At 35.3% G+C, this 27,715-nt stretch overlaps 1 protein-coding gene across 8 annotated transcripts; it reads right to left on the reverse strand.

Annotated features, from left to right (window-relative positions):
• LOC119065743 (NKG2-D type II integral membrane protein-like) lies at window positions 1-26,012 on the reverse strand. 8 transcript variants are annotated; one of them, XM_053661449.1, is made up of 11 exons: window positions 25,558-26,011; window positions 25,314-25,479; window positions 19,649-19,810; window positions 12,785-12,885; window positions 11,579-11,682; window positions 10,149-10,256; window positions 6,899-6,991; window positions 6,411-6,446; window positions 5,430-5,581; window positions 5,011-5,114; window positions 2-386 (listed from the first exon to the last, which is right to left on the reverse strand). In XM_053661449.1, exons 6-11 carry the CDS (start codon window positions 10,252-10,254, stop codon window positions 269-271), a joined length of 609 nt encoding a protein of 202 aa, XP_053517424.1. In that variant the 5' UTR covers window positions 10,255-10,256; window positions 11,579-11,682; window positions 12,785-12,885; window positions 19,649-19,810; window positions 25,314-25,479; window positions 25,558-26,011; the 3' UTR covers window positions 2-268. The 8 variants fall into 8 exon arrangements, with proteins under 8 accessions (XP_053517428.1, XP_053517429.1, XP_053517430.1 ...); XM_053661453.1 differs by lacking the exon at window positions 11,579-11,682 and having other exon boundaries at window positions 1-386; window positions 25,558-26,012; XM_053661454.1 differs by lacking the exons at window positions 11,579-11,682; window positions 12,785-12,885 and having other exon boundaries at window positions 1-386; window positions 25,558-26,012.
• Window positions 26,013-27,715: the final 1,703 nt, after the last annotated feature.

Consider the following 27,715-nt stretch of genomic DNA (forward strand, 5'->3'; position numbering starts at 1 on the left):
TTCAATGGTAGGTATTATCAACAATTTATTAAACTTAAGAATGAATTTGTTCACCATTCAATTACTTGAAAATTATACAAAACATGTTATAGAAGATAAAGTCTTTAATTGTTAGACCTTATTTGCTGCTGATTAGGGTTTACGGCATGTCAGATAAAAATACATCAATATTGGTGAAATTTTCTTCTAGATGTTTTCTTCATGGTGAACACTCAGAAAATGGCATTTTTGCTTTTGAATTCTTTATATTTTATAAACAATAAAGTCTTCACACAATCCTCCGCATGCAGATGTATGTGTTTGGAGTCAAACAGTCTTCTGTGTAACCTTTAAAATTGGAGCCGTAAACCGCACAGGTTCCATTCTCCATTTTAACCAAGGTTAGTCTAGATTAGAGAGAAGGACAAATTACACTTATGACTTCATTAATGCAGAAGGATCAAAGATGAACAATATTTATTTAAATATAGGCAATGAAATAATATTATCTCAGAAGATATAAGGACTATGCTTGGACTTTCTTAATTTATAAATTAGCAAAACATGGCTAACAGATAATAAAAGTAAAAATGCATTCTATTATAAATCATGTACATTCTGATACAAATCATAATGTATTCTACTATAAATCATAAGAAATAATTTATATTTCTTACACATTGGAAATAAGTCAATTTAGAGAGTCACATAAAGACTCTATATGTGTACATGTAAGAATATCTTTATATGCATAATCACATGAAATGAAAATTTTAGAAAGTTTTTAAAACAATTAATTAGGTTAAAAATAAATTCAGAATTCATTATGTTTTGTGAAAAATATACGATATTCTTCAACTACATGCAGTTTTACTTGGTAAGAACACTTTTTAAATAAAAAATATGTATATGTGTGTGTGTTTGAGAACTATTCTGTCTGTAAAGAAACAACTAGCTAATATGAGAGAACGAAATCAAGAGATTTTTAGAAATAGCTCTAGTTGGAGTAGGATCAAGGGTGGGAAGTAGGGGTGGTTGGGGTGGGGGGTAGTGTTGGGGGAAAGTGGAGATAACTGTACATGAACTGCAATTAAAAAAGGAACTAGAGAAAGATGAATTAACCCTCAGCAAAAATATAGTAGTTAAAGAACACAGCAGAAATTGATGAAATGGAAAATTGAAAAATGAATGGTAAATAAGCACAGAAAAGATGCTCAAATCAGTAGTCATTAAGAATATGCTAATTCAAACCACAAGAAATACCACTATACACACTAGAATGGCTAAATTTAAGAGATTGATGGTAATGCACATTGAGCAAGATGTTGAGCAACTGGAAATCTCATGCACTGCTAGTGAGATTGCAAAATTGCATAGTCCTTTGGATAACAGTTTGGGAGACTCTTAAAAAGTTAAACAAATACTTATTATATGATCCATCTATTGCACTCCCTGGTATTTATGTTAGAAAAGGAGAGCTTATGTTCATTCAAAGTGTTGCACACATATATTCATGACAAGTAGCTTTTAAAAAAATCATTTTTATTTTTCAATTATGGTTGATATACACTATTATATTAGTTTCAGCTGTGCACCCCAGTGAGTAGACTTATAGAACTTGCTACATGAATCTTGATAAATCTTGTACCCTTCTGACACCATACAGTTATTAGAATATTATTGACGATATTCCCTATGCTGTGTTTTACATCCCCATGACTATTCTGTACAAACCAAACTGTATTTCTTAGTCCTCTCACCATTTTCACCTGCGCCTCCTAACCCCACTCTCATATGGTAACTCTCAATGTGTTCTGTGTACCTACGAGCCTATTTCCATTTGGCTTGTTTATTTTGTTTTTTTTTTGATGCAATTGTTGATAGATATGTATTTATTGACATTTTATTGTTCATTTTTAAATCATTTTTTGAAGAAGACCTTTATTATTTCATAAAATACTGGTGTGATGGTGATGAAGTACTTTAGCTTTTCCTTCTCTGGAAACCTCTTTATTTCTTCTTTGATTTTAATGGTAGCTGTGCTGGGTAGAGTAATCTTGGTTGTAGGTTGTTGCTTTCATCACTGTGAATATTTCTTGCCAATCCCTTCTGGCCTGCCAAGTTGCTTTTGAGAAATCTGACAGTGTTATGGGAGCTTTCCTGTAGGTAATTAACTGCTTTTTTTTCTTGCTGCTTTTAAGATTTTTCTCTTTAACAATTGGCCATTCAATTATTGTTTAGTTATGATGTATCATGGTATGAGCCTCTTTGGGTTTATCTTGTTTGGGACTCTCTGTGCTTCCTGAACTCGTATGTCTGTTTCCTTCACCAGTTTAAGGAAGTTTTCTGCCATTATTTTTTCAAATAGGTTTTCAATTTTTGCTCTCTGTCTTTTCTTTTCAGCAGAACCATGATGCAAATATTGGTACACTTGAAGTTGCCCAAGAGACTCCTTACACTATCTTCATTGTTTTTTATTCTTTTTTTTTTTTTTGCTGTTCTGATTGTTTTTTGCTTCCTTATATTCCAGATGACTTCATCTCAGCTTCATCTACACTACTGTTGATTTCCTTGTAACTTAACCTTCATTTCATTTAGCATATTTTTTATTTCTGATTCTTTTTTATGGTTTCTATGTGCTTTTTCATTCTCCTGAAGTTCTCACTAAATTACTTGAGTATCCTTATAACCATTGTTTTGAACCTTGTATCTGGTAGTTTGTTTGCCTCAAGTCCATTTAGTTTCCTTCTGAGAATTTTTCTCCCATTTGTTCTGGGGATCCATTCTCCTGCCACTGCATTTTGGCTGCTTCCTGTGTGTTTGTTTCTGTGTATTTCAGTGTATTAAGTTAGAGCTGCTATGTGTCCTTTACTTGGTAGAGTGGTACTGTGTAGTAGTAGGCTTCCCATAGAGCTTAGAGGTGCAGCCTCCCCAGTCACCTATTTGTGGGCTGTGTGCACTGTCCTTTGGTAGCTAAGACTTGATTCTCAATGGAAGGGATTGAACTCCTGGCCTATTAGCTAAGAGGATGGGCTGTGACTACAGCAGAGGAACTGTTGTGCTGGAGCCAATCTTACAGAGCAGGACTTGCTTCAGAGATGCTTATATGCTCATCAAGTTTGCCTTAAGTGTGCGGTTCATGGTGGTAGTATGGGTGTAATGCCATGTGATCAGTTTTCCAGGTGTGTACTGGCTATGGGGTCCCCCAGAAGGTGCAAGGTCAGCCACCACCTATGCCCTGCCTGGGACCACCTGCATGAGCTACAGAGGGTTCTTCAGATGGCTGATATGTGTGCTGGGCTTGAAGGAGGTCAGGGAAGTCTGTACTATGAACCAAAGCCAGCTGCTACTAGTACCAGAATTGGAGCTGCTTAGCAAGAGTCACAGGTAATGCTGAGGCCAGATGCTGCTTGTTTTAGAATTTTTGCAAAGTCCCTGAGAGATTTTAGGAAAGTCAGAAGCATGAGCCAAGACAGGCCATTCATATGGAAAAGTTACTAGAAATAGCATTGGTGGGCTCACAGGTTTGTTGGAGAGGAGTCTCAGGCAGGGAGACTCAGGAGTCTAGGGCAGGGAAAACAGCATGAGCTGTTTGATGAGGCTGATGAGGACTCAGACATGGTGCTTGGCCGCTGGCTCTGTCAGGAGAGGGCTCAGCATGAAAACAAAAGCCTCTGTCAGCACTTCTGTCTGGGAGGAAGCTGCTACCCCATGCCCTTCCTATGCCAGGCAATTCAACTCTTCTCTCTATGTATCTGGTGCTTTTCAAACTACTGACCTGGCTCTGGAACTCAGAGGGAGTGAGTCAGAATAAGTCTGTGCATGGGTCATTTAAGAGCAAAGCCTGGGAATCCAGCGGTCCTCTCTCTCACTCAGCTACAAGCTCTGCAGGCTTTTACAGCTGGAAGTTTAAGGGACTTCTCTTTCTGTTACTGGAAACTTGGGCTAGAGAGGCCTGGTGTGGATCTGGGACCCCTAGCTTCTGAGGGGGAACCTCCACAGCTGTGATATCCTTCCTGATTTTTATCTGAAACTCATAGGTGTGGGATCAGCCCATTCTGTATTCTGCCCCTCCTACCAGCCTGGATGTGGCTTCTTCTTTAAATCCCTAGTGGCATGACTTCCATTCAGACAGATTTTAGTGGTTCTGACTAATGGTTGTTCTACAATTTAGTTGTAATTTTGATTTGGTTGTTGGAGCATATGAGTACCATGTTTTACTCTGCCACCATCTTGACCAGAAGACTTCTGAAGTAGCTTTATTTTTAATAGTCCAAAATTGGGGAACTACCCAAATATCCATCAATATATGAAAGACTAAACATACTGAGCAACACCTATAAATGGAAAAGCTCTCAGGCGTAAAAAGAAATAAGCTCTTTAAACATGCTATGAAGTGGTTAATCTCAAAATAATATACTAAGGAAAAGAGCCAGACATAATAACAGTACATACTGCAGAACTCCATTTATGTTATATTCTGTAATTACAAACTAATCTATAGTGAAGAAAGCACATCCTTGACTAGAAATAGAAAGAGGCAGGTAGAAGAATGTGAAGGAGGTCTTATAAAAGTGCAAAAAGAACATTTTGAGGGTGATAAATATGTTAATTATCTTGATGGTGTTAATGGTTTTATTTGATGAATCAATTCATTTGTCAAAATTGTACACTTTAAAATGTGCACTTTATTGGATGCCAATTATATCTCGACAACTCTGGTAATCACTTCATAAAAGAATGGATGTGACACTTCTCTGCTTTAGACCCCTCATCAGTCCCATAAGTGAGGTATTAGACCAGCCTTGCACAGTACTTAGCACATAGCAGCCAACTAATGGAACTCAGTGTTATGGGTACGTGCTGCTCTGCTCCACACAGTACTGAATCTAGCCCCTCAGAGTTTTTGGCTGACTCTGTTATCATGTGGGGATGTCCTGGTATTGTGCGAAGGAAACTGTGATAGTTTCATGATCACAGCAATAGCTTAGAGACGGATCCACAAGGAGACACCTCTTAGTAGAGACTTACTGATTGGGAGAGAGAATGGAGCCATCTTCCCACTGCCAGGATCCATCTGCTGGATTTTGTACGAGTCCCATCCAATGATAGGACTTCACCAGTTTAAGGAAATCCTGTTTGAAATCACAAATAAAGTCAGTTCTCAGAATTTCACTGAAGACAAAACCATAATCATTTAATTATTTCCCCAGAACTTTGCAAAATGCATTCTGTCCTCTGGCATAATTCCAATTTAAACAACATACATATAATCCCTGAAATTTTTGTCTTTTCTTATTTTTACTGCTTTGTTGTTTTTAATGCAAAAAGATTTGGGGTTCATATATCTAATCCTGGTGTCTCTACGTGATATTTCAGGTTCATGTTCCGGAGAATTTCTAAATATGTTAGACCTACATATAGGAAGATGAATTAAAACAATACTTAACCTGTTCTTCTTTGCTATATATCTTCAGGAGACTGGAATTTTGGGACATACAAGAAGCTTGGCTCTGAAGCCAACTTTTTCTCTCACTAAAAAATTGGTAGCAGTTGTTTCTATAACATATCCAGTTTTGAGGACATGGGCCACAGTAAGTTTCTAGAAAGGAAGATTGTATTATTAATTCTCCACATGTCTGAATATTATAGTAGATTTTCTCTACACAGGCTAAATATTTTTAAAGGTTTTATTTATTTATTTTTAGAGAGAGAAGAAAGGAAAGACAAAGAGAGGGAGAGAAACATCAACCTGTAATTGCCTCTTGCGCGCCCCCTACTGGCCCACAACCCAGGCAATGTACCCTCACAGGGAATCAAATTGGCCACCCTTTGGTTTGCAAGCTAACACTCAATCCCTTGATCCACACCAGCCAGGGATAAATATCTTTTTTTATTTTAACTCTAAAATGCCAAATATTAAGCCATTATGGTCATACCTAATGACCTAACTCTACATATTTATAGATAGATAAATATGTCAAAATTGTGTTTACTTTTTGCAAGTCTCCCTTACTGTAAGAAAATTAAATTAAATTAAAAAACCTATGGTGAATTGTGGACAAGAATTATTTCCCTATATGTTTTGTTTTTAATTAAATTTATTGGGGTGACATTGGTTAATAAGATTATATAAATTTCAAGTGCACATTTCTATGACACGTGATTTGTCTTATGCACTTTTTCGGTATCAGCATTGATACCTGCTTAACTCTATGTACACAGATACATGCAATTTGTGCTTCAAGGACAGGAGGAGACTGGAAGAGATTAACCAAAGTACATACATGCATATAGGCATAGCCCATGGACACAGCAATGCTTGGGGGAGGGTTGATGGAGGAGAGTAAAGGAGGTGGGGAAATACAGGATATTTATAATAGTGTCAACACTGAAAAAATAAAATAATAATAATGTCAGAAAACTCTTACCGTTCACAAAAACTGGAGCTGCTTGATTGAATAATGCTATTAAAATAATCATAATCATTAGAAGGTTTTGTGTTGACCTAACATAGTCCAAGCAAAATTAAAAATAGTTGACAATTTTCTACACTAATTGCTAAAGTGTAGAGAAGCCTTTTTTCTTTTTCTTAAAAAAAGATTTTATTTATGTATTTTTAGAAAGGAGGGAAGGGAGGGAGAAAAGGAGGGAGAGAAACATCAAGGTGTGGTTGCATCTCATGTATCTCCTACTGGGGACTTGGACTGCAACCCAGGCATGTGCCCTGACTGGGAATCAAACTGGCAACCCTTTGGTTCGCAGGCCAGTGCTCAATCCACTGATGACACCAGCCAGGGGTAAAGTATAAAGAAACTTTTGATATTGCTAGTTTATGTTTCTGTGCATCTGAATGTTAAGCAAACTAATGCATTGCAATTGTTGGATCAACAGTGCAATCCACTCTGTTATCACTCACAGTTTATGATCATGGCACTGCATATGGTCACCATCACAATGAAACGGATTCCCATAGCTAGAGCAATGGACCGGGCAAGCAAAAATGGAGATGCTGTCAAAGAAAAAGGAGTGACAAAAATGAGAGAAAGATTAAAGGGTTCTAGAATTCTTATGTTTGATATAAATGTTAGAGTAATTTTTATGTGGAGGTGATAACAGTGCTTTTTCCTAAATTATTTTTCTCAGAATAGGTAAAATAAGTTCTTTGTAAATGATGTTAAATAAGACTATAAAAATGTAATGTTACTTCTTAATCCCTTCTACGAGTTCCCCAGTTCACCCTTAGAATAAATCATAAGTACCATTTTTTAAAATTTCCATGCAAATAAAAATAATAAATACAAATAGTTCCTCTTAAGCCCCTCTTAAAAATAAATTTTCAAAAACATATAAAATATTCTGTAATTTTTTTACTTAAGAAAATATTCTAGTGATTTTTCTCTTCACGTCTTATAAAGTTGTCAGACTTTTATACCTAGCTGCTTGAGTTGTGTTTCATTGCTATGGACAAAATCTCATTATTGACAGATTTTTATTTTTCCCAATGTATATTTAAATTGTTTCTTAGTTTTTGCTATTAATGTAATAATATAAATAACATTTTATACACAAAGGTGCATATTTTTTAGTACCTTTCTAAGAGAAATTCTCAAAAGGGCAAATAGTGAGTTGAAGAGCATTTGCTTTTAATTTTTTAAAATATATTTTATTGATTATGCCATTACAGTTGTCCTATTCCCCCCTTCATTCCCCTCCACCCTGCACACCCCTCCCCCACCATTCCCCCCTTTAGTTTATGTCCATGTGTCACAAATTCTTTAGATTCTACATTTCCCACACTACTCTTGCCCTCCCCCTATATTCTCCCCACTGTCTATGCTACTTATTCTCTGCACCTTCTCCTCCCTTCTCCTCCTCCCACTGCCCTGTTGTTAACCCTCCACGTGATCTCCATTTCTATGGTTTTGCTCCTGATCTAGCTGTCCTCTTAGTTTGCTGTTGTTTTAGGTGTGGTTCTTAATTAACTGTGAGTTTGCTGTCCTTTCACTGTTCATATTTTTTATCTTCTTTTTCTTAGGTAAGTCTCTTCAACATTTCATATAATAAGGGCTTGGTGATGATGAACTCCTTGAATTTGATCTTATCTGAGAAGCACTTTATCTGCCCTTCCATTCTAAATGAAAGTTTTGCTGGATAGAGAAATCTTGGATGTAGGTCTTTGGATTTCATGACTTGGAATACTTCTTTCCAGGTCTTTTAAAATTTTTGCAATTGAAATTTTTAGTCTGAAGAGGCTACATTAATTTATGTATTTCCAAACATAAACTTAAAAAACTTCTTGCTTATACTTCCCTCATCATTAAATATTCCTCACATTTTAAATGTATAAATCTGATGACCAATGCTATTTTTAAATTTTTAATTTTTTAAATGAATAAATAACAAAAGATTAAACATCTTTTGTTATGATTGTCATGTTTTTATTTCTTTTGAGACTTCTCTCATTTTTATTAAGTAACTGGTTTTATTCTCACTTTTTGGTTGAGAATGTTAGTATTCTTGCCCTATGTTTTGCAAAACGCATTTCAGACACCACTCTTCTCCTAACATTATAATACTGAAATGGATAATGGTTGACTTGCTCAAACCATTATGCTTTTATGATATGCATAAAACCGCTTTCACTATTTGGAGTTTATAAAATAAAGTATACCAATGTTCATCATAAGTAACACAGTTGCCTTTCTTATTTTGGTCTACCTGGTATTTGTGTGTGACTGTATGTTTATACGCGTGTAATAAGTGAGGTAGGAACTCAAATTGATAAAATTTTTCTGTTTACCAAATGGTCACTGAATTTTCCTAACATTATCTGCCAAATATATAAATCATTGTTCTCATTGATATGAGACTACCTTTAGCATATAGTATATTCTTATATGTGCTTACATTTATTTTTATATTCTTCGATGTTTTTCTGTTCAAATTATATGTAAAATATCTTTACTTTTATATGCTTGTGTACTTACCATGCCCATAATAGTTCTTTTTCTGTTATTTATGTCTAATGTTTATTAGTACAACTTTAAAGTAATACATTTATTTCCAGTATTCTTAATTTAAAAGTTTATTTCTGATTTTTGGTTTTATAAATATGGCATTTTCTTTTCATCACATTTTTCTTCTCTTTGTAGTTTTTTAGACAGTTGATTTTTACATCTTATTTTCAATCAGGTCCACACAGTGAATTTTCATATTGTTTTGCAGTTTATGGGATAAAGCTTTTGAGGGCTTAAAATATTTTAAGTCAATATATTTTTGCTAGTCATGTTAATTTCACCATTTTATTCTAGTTTCTGATCATTTGTTTTTCTTTTCTTTCCTTGGTTTTGCACATTGGCTAGTGCCAGCAAAACAGCCAATATTAATTAATAATAATGAGAATAAAGATTCTTGCCTTTTTCTAACTACAATGAATATAATGTAAGCATTTATCAATAAGCATAAGGACAGCTTTGGAACATATATTTTAAAGTAAATTTTTATATTTTAGATGCTTTGAAAATTAAGTTTTTTAAATTAAGAATTCTAATGGATTTTTAGCCAAAATCTTTTCTACATTATGCATATGATATACAATCTCGGATTATTATATTAAATACATTTTCATTTCTATAATTAACTTTTGAAAGTGAGGCTATTTGATAATCACTTATTTTTTACTATACAATAAAAACTTATAGGTGACAGTAGCCTGTCGTTTTCCTTTTTGTGTAATCTTTTTCAGGCTTCATCTTCGATCATATTTTTCTTGATACAGTCCAGACAGCGTATCCTCACCACTGCGCAGTGGCCCTTCTGTGAATCGCAGTCAAGTCACTGCCGCCATGCTGTTCAAAGACACACCACTCACGAGTGTTGTGTATTTCTCTTCTCGTCTGTCCACTCGCCCCTCCTGACAGCTGGCTGTTCAGTGAGCCCTTAGAAACTGCAGTCTCGGTTGTCATTGCTGTGATTATCTTACCTCTTTTAGGGTGTGAAAAGCTCATCAATTCAATACTTTCTTCTCACTTTGCACATATTCCAAGTGACATCAAACTTAATTTCACTTCTGCTTCTCTTATGACGGCAAAATTACACTGAAAGTTTATCCCTGATGAGCTCATAGCTTCCAATTTTCACCTGAAGATCGTGAATGTAGTACTTACGGTTTTCCCCAGATGTGTTTGTGATCAATGTAGGTCTTTTCTTTTGTCCTGGTATAGAAGTAGCATGATTTCTGAGTTTAAATTTATAATTGTGGGATTCATTCATCTCTGGAGAAACACAAATCAGGCCAGTATGAGTCATGACTTTTCTGCTTCTGCGATCATTCAGTTTTAAACTTTAACTTGCCATTTCTATTCTTTACCTTTTAAAGTATAACATTAAGTTAATTTTGTTTTCTATTATTTTGTTACTGCAATTTTTATACTTTGCAGTGTAAATAAAATTATATTTATCCTGCAGCAAAATATCTTAGCAAAATCTTATGAACTATTAACATGAGTTGATTCTAACCACAAAATTAAAACTAACAATAAAATAAAGACATTGTATAGTGAAAAGATAAAGCCTTAGATGTGTTTAAGGGAATTAGATGTGTTTAAGTTACTGAGCCACATTTACTAACTTAATAACTGCAGAAATTTTACAAAAATAAAAAAAGAGAAAGGAACAAAAGAAGGAAAAATAAGTCAATACACTGTGGCATGGCTACTCTTAAAAGTGAAATAAAATAATATGCACTTATTATCAACAACATCAGTCATTAGCAAACACGTAGTAAAGTCTAGTGTGTTTAATTTTCTTCATTGTTAAAGACAAAGAGTATGTCCTGAAAATAGCACAGTCTATAACTTTAAGAAAAAGACAAAGAATCTTCTGAACCAAACGAGTAAAAAATCATTTTGCTTTCTCTGTGAAATTATAAAAATATTAAATATGTAAAAGCCTTTTATAACTAAAATGATAATATTAATTACCTGTTATACCTAAAATTAAACATTGTACATATGATGTATAATTTAATTATTAAATATATAAAGAGGGTAGATATTAGGTTATGAAGGAAGAAATTGAATGTTAGAAGTGGCTAATATAGTATTCTTTATTTAAAATAATGTTGCCACTAAGTTATTTACAATATTTTAGTTAAGAAACTCTTTGAAATATGTGTGGTTTTATATGAATATCATAGAAATCCACTAAGATAAATGTCACCTGTTTTATAACTCTGGTTCACATAAAAATTAAAAGTTAGGTATGTAAGTGCTGTGGACTACTTCAGATCTCAGAACCAGAGACTGATGAAAGTTTGATTAAAACTCAATTTTCTGACTCCCAGTTCCGATGCTGTCACTGTTTCGGACTGCCTCGCATTGGGAGCGTTTACTGTAGGTAGTTAAGAAGGTCAAGGAGGAACAAGCTTTCAAGTTTTCAAAGACTTGAATTAAATATAACATTAACATAATGTGATGTGTACATAAAATGAACGTAAGTCAATCAAATTAAATCACTTTTTAATGTTTGTCTAAAATTCTGAGTATATTGAAATTATACACAGGCCAGAGTAGACATTTATGTGGAAAGTACTCACCCAGGTTGTGATGAGCCCACCGATCTCAGATCAACCCCATCATATAATTAGGACTTTTCATTTAGCACAGAAATGAATCTGAAGCCTTCAACTTATAAAGGTTCCTGAATAAAATAAAATAGCTAATTCTTTTTCTTGTCTTTCTTTGTGGTGAAATGATATACTTTGATTGGAAAGTGAGAATACAAAAAAATTTCTTCCAGGAATATATTTTAAAAGGAATGAATGACAAGAACAATTTATATAAATTCAGGTAAATTAAATTTTTTAATTTATCTTGGTTAAAAATAAAATATATATAATGAATTTTTAAATTTGCCTACATCAAGATAGTTAATGCCTGGCTGGTGTAGCTCAGTGGATTGAGCACGGGCCTGCGAACCAGACAATCGCGGTTCGATTCCCAGTCAGGGCACATACCGAGGTTGCAGGCCAGTTCCCAGCAGGGGACGCATGAGAGGCAACCATACGTTGATGTTTCTCTCCCTCTCTCCTTCCCTTCCCCTCTAAAGATAAATAAATAAAATGTAAAAAAAAAAAAAGATAGTTAATGGAAAAAATTTTTCATCACTGATATTGAGTAACAACACAGTTTTCTATTTATACTTGTTTATTTAATCTAGTGATGATTAGTTTCAGCATATTATTAGCAAAAATAATCTTCTATTTGTGTAGTGACATCATGCTGTGTGTAGCAGAGCTCTCAGAAAAATGGCTATTTAATAAATATGCATAGTGCTTAGGTTTTAAAATAAAATCTGTTTCAGATTTAAACATGATAGTTAAAAGCAACAGAAATAATTTGTTTTATTATGGTAATAAAGTTGTGTATTACATAAAGTAAGTGCCTTGCATAAGAGCACTAAATTCATAAAAGTGAGACTTCAAATTGAAACTCAATTTTTTATTCCTAAATGTAAAGATTCATTCTTGTAGTTTTGTTTAGAGACAAGACATGATCTTATAGCGACATCATAACTTCTGACTCTTTAATAAGTTTATCCAAATTATTTATCACTGAATAAAGTGAGAAAGAGTACACTTCAGAAGTAATAAGCATCCTTCAGTAATTCTATTCAAATACTCAAGAAACAGAATTACCTTGTTGCGTAAGTATTTTTAGAAACTTTCTTGAGGTCAGACCTCAAGAATTCCTCATTTCTTGAGTAATAGTTTTTAGAAACACTGAAACACAGAGAGACACACCTGGTCAGAGAAGGAACGTCCTGCTTCATGTGAAAATTTTAGGCATGTCTTGAGCTCCCAATTTAAAACTGAGACAAGAAACGTCCAATCAATTTCGACCTCTGAGAAAAATATGAGAAACGTTATTTTAATCTCATTTTCCTGTTGAAAAGAAACAGCACAAGCCACAGTACTTCCTTCTGCCTTTTCACTACACGGAACATTTTGCTAAGTGGTAAAATAAACATTAGGTCCTAACATCATCTTCTGACTTAAAAATGATTAATTTGGTGTTAAAATGTGTACCAGAGTTTTGAGAAACAAATAGTGAAATACATAATCTCTTTCTGAATCAAACGTAAAGAAGTTTAGCATAACCCATCCCCATTTTCTTATTTTTTTTTTAATTTTATTTAGTTATTTTTCAAGTACAGTTTTTTGTCTATTTTTTCTTATTGAATGACATTGAGATCCTGCCTGGTGATCGGTGCTTGTCTTTGTCATTTAATAGGGTAAGTGCTAGTAGTATTAAGACCTGGACACATTTAATACTCTTATTATATAAAGTTTTTCTATGCTCACTTCAGGAGCATCCTGGGAAAAGAACCTGTAGAACAACGGTTTTGAATAGCACTATACAGGTCAGTATAACAGTTCAAAGGGATCATTTCTTACAGAGATGTTGGGTGAACAACATGATTAGCAACAAATGTATAACAAAGCAACAACAAAATGGTCGTAAGTACTGTGTGAAAAAAGAGGAGAAAAATCAAATCAACTTTTAAATCATCCTGTGTACATGCTACTATAAGGTTGAGTGGCATCCAGTAAGGTGTATCATGTAGGTTGAAACACAGAGAAATATTTTATGTTTATGAACATGCATATATAAGCACACATAGAGACATATATGCATGTTTATAATGTAGTCATATACAATCTTTCAACTACAAAAAATAAAGTACTAAATAAAAATTGCATGATAAGTCATGATACGCTTAGCTTAAAAAATGATAAAGTGCCCTGGCTGGTATAGCTCAGTGGATAGAGTGTGGGTCTGAGAACAAAAAGATCGTGGTTCAATTCCCAGTCAGGGCACATGCCTGGGTTGCAGGCCAGTTCCTAGCAGGGGCCAGTCCCCAGCAGGGGACACATGAGAGGCAACCATACATCGATATTTCTCTCCCTCTCTCTTTCCCTTCTCTTCTAGGGATAAATTAATAAAAATTTTAAAAAATGATAAAGTTATGGCCTATATTATTTCATTTTTTAGATATGTGGGTGTCTCAGATCAATCAGTCTTTAATCTTAAATAGGGTACTTTTCTCCTTTTTTCTTGTGGACTTTACTTAATTTATTACTCCTCCTTCATTAGCAAAACCACACCACCAAATTTTGTCAGAATAACAACATAATCAACCAATGTCTTAATGTTCTGATTTCTAGCTACTCACAATTTTTGTTATATTAAAAAATGACAAACTATCTGTTGCAGCCAAAGGAGCCTTAACATATATAAGGACTAAAAGTAATGAATAGGATAATGGACAGAAATCAGGCATTAGGTAAAAATTAAGAAGATCTGACTATAATGCCTTCTTTATTTAATAATAGTGTATCAATATCAGTTCACTCTCTGACAAGTGTGCCACTTTACATGACTGTGAGCCGTAAGCGAAACTGGATATACAGGGTGTGTGCGAACACTCAGTGCCACGTTTACAATTTTTTGTAACTTTAAAATTACTCAGAACTAGTTTATTTACAAAATAAGCGTTTGGAGCTTCTTCTGTATGTTACTGTAACAAATAATGAAATACATACACATAAGTCACTTTGAGGAACAAAATAAAGAAAAACCCTAGAGCAGCAGCATTCTACCCACGGCTGCGCACGCAGCCCAGGATGGCTATGGGCGTGGCTCAAAAGAAAATCACAAATTTACTTAAAACCTTTTTTTTCTCATCTGTCTTTGCTACTGTTTGTGTATTTAAATCTGTTCCCACATCGACGCTTCTTCCTCCATGTGGCCCCGAGACGCTAGCAGGCTGAACACCCCTGTTAGAAGGAAACGGCTGAAGAAGCGGTCACTCACACTAACTCTCACTAAATGTGCACGTGAAAACAAAACTTCCATCAGTAACTCCACACTTCATTTAATCAATGAGGCATTTTAGGCAATAATCTTTAGCCCGTAAAACAGACAGACACTATATTTACTGTGTATGATATGAGTGAGATGAAATTTACACAGGCTCAAGTTGCTTTGGCAAAGCTTGATAAATCTAGAGTAATTTTTATGAGATCATTTGGTTGTTCAATATTTTTCCATATGAATAACATGAAAGCCAAATCATATTCCCAGGAGATGTGTAATGATTTTTCAAAACAGGGATCGTTATAACTCATACAAACTCTTCTAGACAGTAAGGGTGGAAATAGAATAGCTCCTATTTCTTTCACTAAACTAGAATTACCTTGATACCCATTTTATTTTCAAAATTTTAAATATATAACATTTTAGCTTTATTCATAATGAAAAATAATGTAATAGACTGGGGGAAAGCTTGTATCAAGTTTATCTAAGGGTTAATAACTGTATTACTTGCACAGTTCTCTCAAATTTAATGAGGAAAAATATCAAGATTTAATACATACATCGACAGAGAATTTACGTAGATGAGTAATAAATAGCATTAGTGTTACTGGTGGTAGGTCATTTGGAGCCAGCTGAGTTTGCCCCTCAGCTAAGATTGTGACAGGGGAAGTTCTTACACTGAGAACCTTCAAGGCCAGTAAGATACTTGGATACAGGAAAAAGTCCCCATGGGGCCTTGCATCCCAGGTTGTGGGTGGGAACTGGGGGAAGCAGGCACATGTGCCATAAAGGTCAAATGGTGGCAGGGGGAGGTGATGGCCCTAAGAGGTTTGTCAGTCTAGCCTGAAGAGATAAAGGATTGAAGGGGAGGTGGACCCGTCAGCAGCATGCAAAAGCTTGGGAAGTTTATTGGTCATTTTGAAAAACCACATGGTCCATCATACACACAAGCTAATACAATCCCAGGGAAGAAAGAAACACCCTCTTCTTCTCTTCCTTGTGACCTAGACTCACGTGGTGCCGGCTGCTCTCTCCCTGTGGCTCATGGCCCCCAGGAAGGAATCTCTCTCCCTGTCTCTGGCTGACCTTGTGCTGCCTTCACCTGTGCGCAGACTTGCTCTTTCCTGGGAGTACACAACCCTACAGTCCTAGCGGCTTGCATGGCCCACGCCCACGGCTGTGCAGGCGCCACACGAAGCTCCAGGAGGGAGTCAGAAAGGAACAAGCTATGCTGTGTGGATGGGCCCTATACTGCTGAGTAGTTGCGTTTAGCTTTCAAAACACTCTGTTCTAAAATAGAGCAGGAACTCTAAACACTGCCCCCCTTTTTTGGATTTGTGTAGGAGATGATCATTGAGACCAGCAGTCATCCATTCTCCCAGGTCACATAGCACCTGAGTAAAACCTCTTCCCTTTTGCACCAGCATCTGCCTCACAGATTTTTTTCTTTTTCTTTTTCAGTTTATTGTTGTTCAAGTCTAGTTTTCTGCCTTCCTCCCCCCTCTCTGATCTATATAAACATCATTTTTTCTTAGAGTATGTTTTACTTTATTTTATTTTAAAATTAATGTTATTGAAGTGATATTAGTTAATGAGATTTTATAGTTTTCAAGTGTACAGTTCTATGATACTTGATCTGCATTTTGTGCCCATCTCTCAAAGTCAAGTCAACTTCCATCACCATATATTTGACCCCCTTCATGCTTTATCACCCCTGCTCTCCATTCCTCCTGCACGCGAGGGTATGCCATAAGAATTATATGTTTATTAGACTTTGTCTGACTTATTTTGCTTTACATAATATTCTTAAGGTCCATTGATGTTGTCCCAAATGGTTGCATTGCCCATCTTTCCTTATGACTGAGTAGTATTCTATTGTACATATGCACCACATCTTCTTTACCTGATCATCTATTGAAGAGAACTTGGTTGTTAACCTTGTTTTGTCCACCACGATAAATGCTGCAAATGGTGACATCATTCTTAACTTCAAAATATTAATGGTCTTTTAGAAAATCCTGAAGGCAGAGTAATCACTAATATCACTTCTCTTCAACAGCTTTGTGGAGGTCCTTTAGCACATTTAAGACAATCACAGGAAATTAAAGGCATAAGAACTTAAATTCTTTTGCTGATGATATGTTTCTCTACATAAATAATAAAAAGCAATTTAATGGTCACTTAATAGAAATAATATCAGTGTAATTAATGTAGCATTAATTTTTAAACACTGTTATATTGAAGGTCAATAATAAACAGAAACAAATTTTATATCACTGTAAAGTAATTCTGAGCCACAGATGTAGTTTATTCTATTTTGTAAGCGAAGTTGTGGATCACATACTTGTAAGTGCCTTGCATAAGAGCATAAAACTCATAAGGGCAAAAATTCTACTTGAAACTCTGTTTTTAATTTACACATATAAAAATCAGTCTTCTAACTTTATTAACATCTATGTGGAACTCATTATGTAATTTTATAAAAGTATTTTAAAAAACAATTAAATTTTGATAGGACTACTTAAGCTAATAACAGTTCAATGATCCTAAAATATTTTAGAAAGTCAATTCAATTCCAAATAATATAGCAAGTTTTGTTATGAACCTTACAAAGAACAACCCTAAATGTTCATTAAACGGCAAGAAGCCAAGAGTAGCCTATAACTATTGAAGAAAAAGAAAAGGTGGAGGCCTTGTCCAGCTAGACATTAAGAACTTGCTAAAACTTTGTTAATTAAGACAAAATGATATGAGAACATAGACAAATTAACAAATTGAAAAAGAGAAAATATAAAGACATGAGAAAGTCACATGCATGCATGAAAATAATATATGAGGTAGCACTGCAGATAAAGTAGAAAATGAGACACTATTAAATTCTTAGACTTGGAAAATTTTTTGTACCAACATAAAAAATAAAAATAGACCTATACATACACACATCATATGTAGAAATATTAGAGACCTCAATACACACCCTGGTGTGCATAAAAACTAAGCAAATAAATGAGAGTTAATACCACTTAAAAAGACTAGTTTGGTAGACATCTTATCAATATTCATTTACTCTAACATTGACTCAGAAGATAATAAAATGCTATACAATTTAAGGAAAATAAAGTTAAACTAAAAATTTTAATATATCCCAAGAAAGGAAATAAAGACAATTTTGTGTGGTAGTTTGTTTCAACTTGGACAATAAACAAGCTTATTCAACAAATATTTTAGTGACCACCAATTGCTATGTACTTTTCTAGACCTTGAGAATGTCAAAGTAAACAATCCAGACAAAAGATCATGCATTGACACATATGTATACATACATATAGGCCTTTATGCTTGTGTGCATATATATGTATGTTCATATAGAGGAAAAATATCTCTCTATATTTTTAACCTACATGATACACAGCATACTTGATTCCATCAAATTTATAATGGCATGTGCACAAGATGATTTAAAAATTTAATTTTCTTGTTTTTTTTACACAATACTTGCAACCAACCATACATACTTACAGCCAACCAAAACTTTTACATTTTTAGAAAACTTTTGATTCAGAAAGAGATTATGTAATTTTAACACTTATTTCTCAAAACCCTGGGATGATTTTCATCAGTGAATTAATCATTTTAAAGCCATGAGATGATGTTAGAACCCAACATTTATTTGATCAATTAGCAAAAAGTTCTGTATGCTGAAGGGCTAGAAGGAAGTCCTGTGATTTGTGCTGTTTTTTTTCCAGAGGAAAATGAGATTAGATTAATGTTTCTCATATTCCTATTGGGCATCAAAATTGGCTGAACATCTTTCATTTCAGTTTTAAATCGAGAACTCAAGACTTGCTTAAATTTTTTACAAAAGGTAAGATATTCCCTTTCTGATCAGAAGTGTGTCTCTGTGTATTTGTGTTTCTAACAACTATTATTAAAGACATGAGGAATTCTTCAAGTTTGAACCTCAAGAAAGTTTCTGAAAATATTACACAACAAGATAAATTTCATTTTTCTTGAGTGGTTAAATAGAATATGTGAAAGTAAGGAATGTTTATTACTTGTGAAGTGCATTCTTTCTTATTTTATTCAGTAATAGATAATTAAAATAAATGTATCAAAATCAAAGGTAACTTATACTTTATTGAGGCATGATTGCAATATAACATCATATTAGTTTGAGGTTTAGAAAAAATGAATCTGTATTTGTATGTATTGGAAATGATCATCACAATAATTCTAATTCATACCCAGCTTTAAGGATTTTGAGAGGCATATTCTGAGTTCAGGATGTTGAGTTAAAAAAATTAAAAAGGAGTGGTAGAATTCAAAACAAATGTTACTCATATAAATAAATACTTTTATAAAGAAATTTAATTTCATGCTCATTGGTGAGCATATTCTCACTCTGTATCTGTCATCATGTAATAACTATTGAAGATTTGCTGAACATTACTGATGCTTCAGTGATATTTGAAATTGCAAAAAATGACATGACAGTTCTCTCTGAAAACATACTTTCTAATAAAGACAATAAAACCAACAAAATTAATGTGGAAAAAATAACGTGACTACAAAAAAGACACATAAAAGCCTCATGTATAAGTATTTTCTGACCTCTTATGCCACTGGAGAAAGAAAGTTATGATGTTTTGCAAACATCCTAGGTCAAGTCATTTGAGAACCACCACCAACACCTCAGTGAAATATTTAGAAATTACATTTCTTAAGTGAGAATACCACCGAGGCCTAATCAACTGACCTTCTATCAAACAAAATATGGGTTAACTTACACGGCTGAGCGTGTGTTAAGTCCTTCCTGTGTACCCACCACAAGGGGAGAAGATGCTGAGACCACACTGCAACTTGTGGTGAGAAACAGTCTTCTTGGCAGGATGCTCACTTCGAGTTGTGACTTGAAACTATGTGGTTAGAAGTGTTTACCAGAGAGTTGTCTGGAAATAAAATCATAAGATGGGTGGTTATGACAAAATTAAACTGTTGTAGCCTAGACTATTCTATAAATGTGTTTGAATTAATAAAAGTATCAAAAGACAAATTCTAAAAGTCATATGAGCAATGAAGTAAATTAAAGGCTCTGAAGGAAAGAGAGCTGAGTCTGGGTATGCATGAACATACTGAAGCTGAAGTGAAATGCTGAGCAATAAAACAGTAAAAAAATTGCTTGTGTACTATAAGAAATATGTATTTAGGACCCATTTAGTCATAACCTGAAATATTGATTCAGAACATCCAGCTAAAAGTACGATGTGCTGGGTGAGGCACGCACAGTGCCGACTGCAGCAACAGGATGAGCACACGAGGGAAGCCCGTGAATCTGGATGTGCACCTCGTTGGGACAGGAGGAAGAGCAGGCCCCCATCCTGGCTGCTAACTAATACTGCCTGGCACAATTTCACAAACTGGTCATGAATTTCTGGGCCCCACCTCAGATGATCTTTCAGTAATTCTGAAAATAAGCAATTCCATTAAGGAGTCATTTCTTTCACAAAGAAAGGACTTCATTATACCAACATAGCCCATGCTGCAAGCCTGTATTTTTTGTTTTTAAATACCAATCTCTATCATGTAATGGAAAAGAAAAGTTTTTCCCCTATGGTATTTTCTTAGAATTTGTAAAGAATCAGTCGTATAAATAGTAATTTTTTTCAAAAGTGTTTTGAAGTAAATCACATGCATGACTTACTAATCAGATGACTTCAAATTTCCATTAGCATCATGGTTATTTTTCTCTGATTATTTAATTTTTTGCACTTAACCTTCTCTTCCCTACCATAAGGGTAATGCACACACTCATGAAAGGAAATTGCCATTAACAATACCTACATCTTGCATGCAAATGGATTTTGTGTTTACTTCAGTACTTTAAATGTCAAAGAATCATAGAACGTTGTAGATGTCACAGAATTTGAACCCTGCTTGTCCCAAGTGCCTATGGAGATAGACCCTGGTATGAGATAGCACTTTCCCAAAGGAAAAAGGCTCACTAGTTGCTGATCAGGGTAGAACTCAGATCTCCCACCACAGCTTCCTTTAAGAAATCACCTAATAGAAGTTGGTATAATTCTAATGACTTATTATTTCTTACTTTATCACTATTACATTCATTTGTATACATGGGAATAAAAATGTGTGTTCTTTAAACTGCAATTCTTAAATTACCCTCCTGGAGAACAAGAGAATAACCAGTAAAAGTAAAAGTTTACAATGTTTCTTCTGTGGTTTTGATCAATCTCCTGGATCCTTTCTATACTGTATTATATTTTTCTATTTTTGTACCCAGACACAATGACACTGTGGCACAAATTATGTAAATAAATAAATATAAAATTATTGATATTTTTATGAAGACTGTTTTCTATCTACTCTTTGAGTTAGTAGCTATTTATAATGTCTGTGTGGCAAACATATTTTTTTGCAATGGACATCATAGTTGGATAAGAATAAAACACAATGTTTATCATTTAATTGTTCATAATCTATTGAAGGTATAGATATAAGCTTATGACTTTAAATAAATATGTAATTTAAAGTGGTACACACAATTATTGGTCATCATGGAACATAAACTCATAGATGATAATTTCACAATGGATTGCTAATACCAACTATAAGAAAATGGGGTTGGGGAGAGTTTCCTTGATTAGGTGATTTTGGGGGAGTGTTTTAAAAATATGTTAGATATCAAGGTGAGTGGGGTTAAAACAAAGCAAAAACTGAAGGTAGAAATGTTAAAGACATAGAAGAAAGAAACAAGAATGTCAATAAAGACAGTTTAAGCAGTCTACTAGTGTTGGTTTGTTAAGTGGGGTTATGAGGATGGAGCCTAGAACAGTCTAGAATGACAAGAAATGGGTGTGGGTTAGAAGAAGAAAGATTAACAAACTATGTTGATTGAACAGTACATGTTGTCACTAGAAACCCTTTGAGAAGTTTTAAGCAGGAGTTGACAAGGTCAGATTCTGTGTTTTGGGTGGGCACTTTGACCTGTTCAAAGGACAACTGATTCATCTGATAATGGGTTAACATCCAAAATTTATAAAGAACTTATAAAACTCAACACCAAAAACCCAAACAACCCAATTAAAAAATGGGCAAAGGACCTGAATAGATACTTCTCCAAGGAGGGAATACAAATGGTTAATAAACATATGGAAGTTGCTCAACATCAGCAGCCATCAGAGGGATGCAAATTAAAACCACAGTGACATATCCCCTCACACCTGTCAGAATGGCCATCACCAATACATCAACAAACAGAAAGTGCTGGTGAGGGTGTGGAGTAGGGGAACCCATTTTTCCTGTGGGTGGACATGCAGATTGGGGCAGCTACTGTGGAAAGTGGTATACCTCAAAAAATTAAAAATGGATCTTCTTTTTTGTCTCTGTAATCCTCCTTTCTGGGAATGTATCAGAAAGAACACAAAATAACTCACTTGAAAGAATACAAGCACCTGTCTTCATTATAGCATTATTTATCATTGCCAAGATATAGAAACAGTCCAAGTGTTCATCAACAGATGAGTGGATAAAACAACTATGGGATATTTACACAATGGAATACTACTCGGCTGCAAAAAAACAAAGTTTTATCTTTTGCAGCGGTATGGATGGGCCTGGAGAATATTATACTAAGTGAAATAAGCCAGTCAGGGGAAAAAAATCCCATAAGATTTCACTCACATGTGGAATCTAATGAACAGATTGAACTAACCAGTGAAACAGACAGACTCATAGACGGAAAACAAGCTGACAGCTTGGTGTATCTGCAGGGGTGGGGGGAGTGTAAGACGACTAAATGGTAATAGAAAAAACACAATAAAAAAGAACAAACAAGAACCATACTTATGGACAGTAGAAGTAAAGTTTTTACTCAGAACTGTGATGTTAGGAATAGTGAAGTTGACATTAATTAGGAGAGTGAACTGACATAGTCAGTAAAATCAAACCTGACATTAAGTGAAGGAAAGAATGGGGTGTGGGAAAGCATAAGAGGGAATATGTTTCCAGTTTTGCTGAATGAAATGCTAGTGGCACCACTGGTACAGAGGATGCTGGTGCAACCAGCTTAAAGAGGCGATGAAGACTTCACGTGTGTACGTAACAAGGTGGAAGTCCAGTGGGTATTTTAGTAGGTTTTTATTTAAAATTCAAGTGGACTCTATGGACTTCAGTTTTTTATTTAAAACACAAAAGTTCAGTTTCTAAATATCTTTAATTTTAGATATTTATTTAAAGAACACTCTATTGTTGGCAGATATTTTTCTTAGAAATGTCCAGAAGATGAGTTAAAAAGAAATTTTAAAAGTGTTCTTAAAATTAACATTAAGAAGTGTTTAAGTGCTGGTTCCTAAATGTGATTTAAAAAGTAGAAGTCCAGATATTTTTCTGTAATTAGATGTAGTTTTAGATTATTAAAGACATATGTTTGAATCTTTTATAGCAGTGACTCACATTCATAGTCCGAGGGTGATGCAGTGAAACAATGCAAACTGTCTGAAAACACCTTTCAAAATCGGTGCATATTTTCTGTTTTTCTAATATTCTGAAATGGCCAAATAGTCAATAACAATATTTCTTCTCTCTTGACCCCCTTTCTCTCTTTCTAGCCTCTTTTAATTATAGTTCCTTAGTAAAACTATTTATTTGTAATTAAAGACCTCTGTTTTCATTACTCATTCTCATTTCCTCAATAGATGCATTATTTTCTACAAATTCTGTTTAAATATTTTTTAAAGTTGTTTTCCTGAATACACTGTTATCTGTTTTAGTATGTCATTTATCTTATTTTAGTTCATTTTACTTGCATTTATCCTACCATGTTTATTTTGTTTTTTTATACTTCTTTCTTATCAGAACGTAGACCCTGAGAGAACAGGAGGTTTGTCTTGTTCACTCACGTATCTGTGGCACAGAGAATGATGTGTGCTACGTAGTGTAGAACAAATGTTAGTATGAGTTTTTTGTATTTTTAATGATCTATTTGATGTATAGTCTGTTCTTGAATATAGTATAATATTCTACCTACTTTTTATCTAAGGGTATTTTAGATTCTTCTATTATTTTTATTTTTGCTATTACTCTGTCTTAGGTATTCTTTAATACCTCTCCTTAATCACATGAACAGGAGAGTTTCTCAAGAGTAAGTACTTAGAAGTGTGTTTTTGTGTACTGTATAGATATATTCAAAACATCTTAAAAATTGACAAGTTCCTCTCTAGAATTTTTGTATTACTGTTACCACAAGAAGAACTATATAAGATCTTGTATTTTTCCACATAATTCCCATGATTTGAAATCTACAATCTTAATTTTCCTAATATCATGGCTACCAAATTGTCTCAGAGTTTTTTAGTTTGCCTTCCCATATTATTATTACTCATATTTAACTTTTATAATAATATATGGATGGAGTGTACTAAGCTACTTTTCTGTAAATTCTCTCTACATATTTTCTCACTTTACATTTAGTTATTTGATTTTTAAAATTAAATTGATTATAATTTGCCTATTCCAGATAGAATCTATTCTCAAGTATACCCAGGGTAGGTCAGTAAATGTTTACTAACCAGCTTTCTGGTGAAGGAAGAATTTATTTGCAGTCTTTGCCAATTTTAATTGGGTAGATACTCTGACCAGAGTGAATTAAAAGCAACTAACATTTTATCAGTGAATACAGAACTGGGGAAGGGAGAGATCTGCAGTATCACACCAGTACGTAATGTTTCCATGACTCAGGCATAAAAGATGCAAATGACTTCATAAGTATAGTCAATATAACAAAGTAACTAAAAAGTAATGAGTTTAGAGTATTTATTTCTCTTATTATTAATACAATTTATAATAATTTATGCTTATACAATTGATTTTTAATAATGACTGTGTTAAACAACTGGTCCCCCCAAATTCCTGAACATTGAACGTGACAATCTCTTTTGATCATCTGTGAGTGTGGTCTGGCACTCCGTCCTCTGCCTGCTAACCTGTGCTGGTCTAGGTGCAGCTCTCCAGTTTTAACGATGCCTTCTCTTGTTCGGAAAATAAAGGTGCTTATTGAATTATTCCTTTATAGCATTATTTTCACTTAAAATTGGGTTATTTGGGAATTTGATTGAGAAATATATCCTTAACTAAAGGTCTTGAAGCACTTTACTATATTTTCTATTCACCTCGTGAGGACTTCTTTCATAATTAGATCTTTGACAGTCAACATTTTTCCACAGGGTAATGATTTTTTCCCTGTCACCTTCACTGAATGACCCGTTCTTTTCTCAGGGTCTGTAATGCCACCTCTGCAGCCACATATTTATTGTCCAATATATCTGTAGGCATTCTTTTTTTCAAAATCAAAACTCCATTCAGTTCCTTGAACTAATACCAAAATACTCTATCATATGCCTCATCAACATTGTTTTCACTATTCTTGGTGTTTCTCACCTATAATTTGAAATTGAGAACTCAGTCCCAGTTGTTGCCTGTGACCTAGCTTCAGCCCCTCTCCACAGCGATCAGGGAGCCTTTGAAAACCCTGTGGTAGGCAATCTCTCATGGACCAGACGGCCCACGTGGAAGTCCAGATCTCCAGATAAGTTCCAACACACCGCTGGAGGAAGAAAAAAAAATGGCTTAAGATGCATTAGAGAGGGTAATAAAAGGAGCAGTTTGATTTTATCCACATTACCTTTCTCCCAAAGTAACGCTCCTACTGGCCAGAGGGATTTTCACCACCCATGATTTCTCTCACTGGGAAAAGTTAAGAGCGTGAGCAAGCACCCTGCACGTAGCATGCTGCCAAAAAAAGAGACTCATTTCTCATCCCATCCAGACTCCTCAATCGTGAGGTGCCTAAATGGGGGGCGCGCAGAGGCTGAGAAAGCAACAGATAGGACTCTCAGAGGCCATTAAGGGATGCAAATCTTACTGCCTGTGCCCTGAACTCCATCAGAACGCGTGCTCCTGAGCTGCTGGCAGCGTGTCACTTGGGGATCAACTCGACCAGGGTGTGGGCACCGCCAGTCCCCAACGCACCTCACTTCAACAGATCCACATCCTGCAGCCACCTCCCTGGTGGCGCTCCAACTGCAGTGAAGAGAGAGAGCTCTAACAGATGGCGGGTGAGCGAGTGCAGAAACCCTGGCTGACTCTGCAAACTAGGGAGAAGCCACAAACTTGATCTGTAGTTCGACATTTGGGAAAACGAAAGACAGTCAGTCTTTCAGCACCCAGCCCAGTGCACTGCAGGATTGAGATAAGGTAAACAAGCTTAAAAGTTCTGCCACAAGAGGGAGCAAGAAGTGTGCAGTAGGCACACTCATAGAAGGTCCTAGAAAGAAAGCCTCACGATCACTAGCAGTGTTACCAAACGCAGGTTCAGCTGCTTGCCACAGCAATAGCCAATACTTGCAAGACAAGACCTGACAAAAAGGAAAGATGTTTATTCAGGTGCTGGTGACCCAAGACAATGGTGGACTCTTGTCTTAAAAACCACCTTGACATCTGTGGTCAAGCTGGGTGGCTTTTATAAGAAGAGGGAAAGGAAATGGGGACGTGTAGGCAGTGATCTGTGTGGTTCCAATCAGGGTCTTGCTGTTGAATCCTTCTGCATCAGCTGAATTCCTGTGATGGGCAGCTTCTATCTGGATGGAAACTAGAACTGCTGATCCCTGGAATGTACTACAATAGAGGCTAAAAGAGGTTAAGAAAAAATCTGGTTCCTGTTTTTGTTCCAATAGACTTGTTAGTTTCTTAGTATGTTTAATTCTGGTTAGTACAATATTGTGAAAAGATGATATGCTTTTCATTCTCTGTTACAGCAGGGCTGATGGAAGAGAATTCTCTCCCAAAAGTGTCTAGTAAAGACTAGAAGAGCTCTTCTGGCCCCAGAAGCTTTGGGGGCTGCTGGCTTCAGTACAGATATGGTCAAATCAAAGAACCACAACACACATAACCAGTTCCAAAAATGGGAAACTGCACCAAGAAACCCTGATCTTAAGGGGATATACTCCAAGTTCCTGAGGAACATGCACTTTGCCAAAAAGCACAACAAGAAAGAAGCACAAGGAAGATGCAGATCAGCAATGCCAAGGCTGTAAGTGCATATGCCAAGGCTATCAAGACCTTACCAAAACCCAGGTCAAGTCCAAGGTCCCAAAGGGTGGCAGCTGCAAGCTCAATCGACTTGCCTACAATGCTCACCCCAAGCATAGGAAATGGTGCTCCTGCCTGCATCACCAAGGGTCTCAGGCTCTGCCAGCCACAGTCCAACCAAGGTCAAGGCTCAAACCCAGGCCCAGGTTGTGGCTGCAGCTGCAGCCATATCTGAGGCTCAGGCTGGGGTTTAAGGTCAGGCTCAGGTTCCCAAATGTGCCCAGGTCCCCACAAATTTTTCACAGTAGAGATCCCTATCTGCCAATGCGAGGGTGGAAAGACCACTGTGACGCCTGGGCTGCTGTCTGGAGCTGGTGTACTGTGCTTTTGTGCAAATAAACTTGAGGCAAAATATGTAAGAAAAAGACTGGAGGGGATGATTGCTACTTCAAATACAAAAATACAAAAGAGCAACAACACAAACTTCAAGAGCATGAAATATGACACCACCAAGAATCACAGTAGTTTCCAGTAACCCTACCCCAAAACATGGAAACTAGTGTTTTAACCAGTAAAGAATTCAAAATAGCTGTTTTAAGGAAGCTCAGGGAACTATAAGAAAAAAGATTTCTGCTAATTCAACACAATAAAAAAATACATACTTGAACTATACATTAGGCCAAACAAATATAACAGATTATTAACATACACACACACATAAAGAAACTGGGAATTATCTTCTGCAGGGTGGG

Source organism: Artibeus jamaicensis, unplaced genomic scaffold (assembly GCF_021234435.1).
Source record: "Artibeus jamaicensis isolate MK-2021 breed Jamaican fruit bat unplaced genomic scaffold, CSHL_Jam_final contig_233, whole genome shotgun sequence".
NCBI lineage: Eukaryota > Metazoa > Chordata > Mammalia > Chiroptera > Phyllostomidae > Artibeus > Artibeus jamaicensis.

Coding starts and splice junctions, on each gene's coding strand:
- LOC119065743 (XM_053661454.1), bottom strand. CDS start 10,254: ATGAATGAATCCCACAATTATAAATTTAAACTCAGAAATCATGCTACT. Junction 6,992..10,148: donor AAACACATCTGGGGAAAACC/GTAAGTACTACA, acceptor TTTCTTTGACAG/CATCTCCATTTTTGCTTGCC. Junction 5,115..5,429: donor TATATAGCAAAGAAGAACAG/GTTAAGTATTGT, acceptor GATTTCAAACAG/GATTTCCTTAAACTGGTGAA.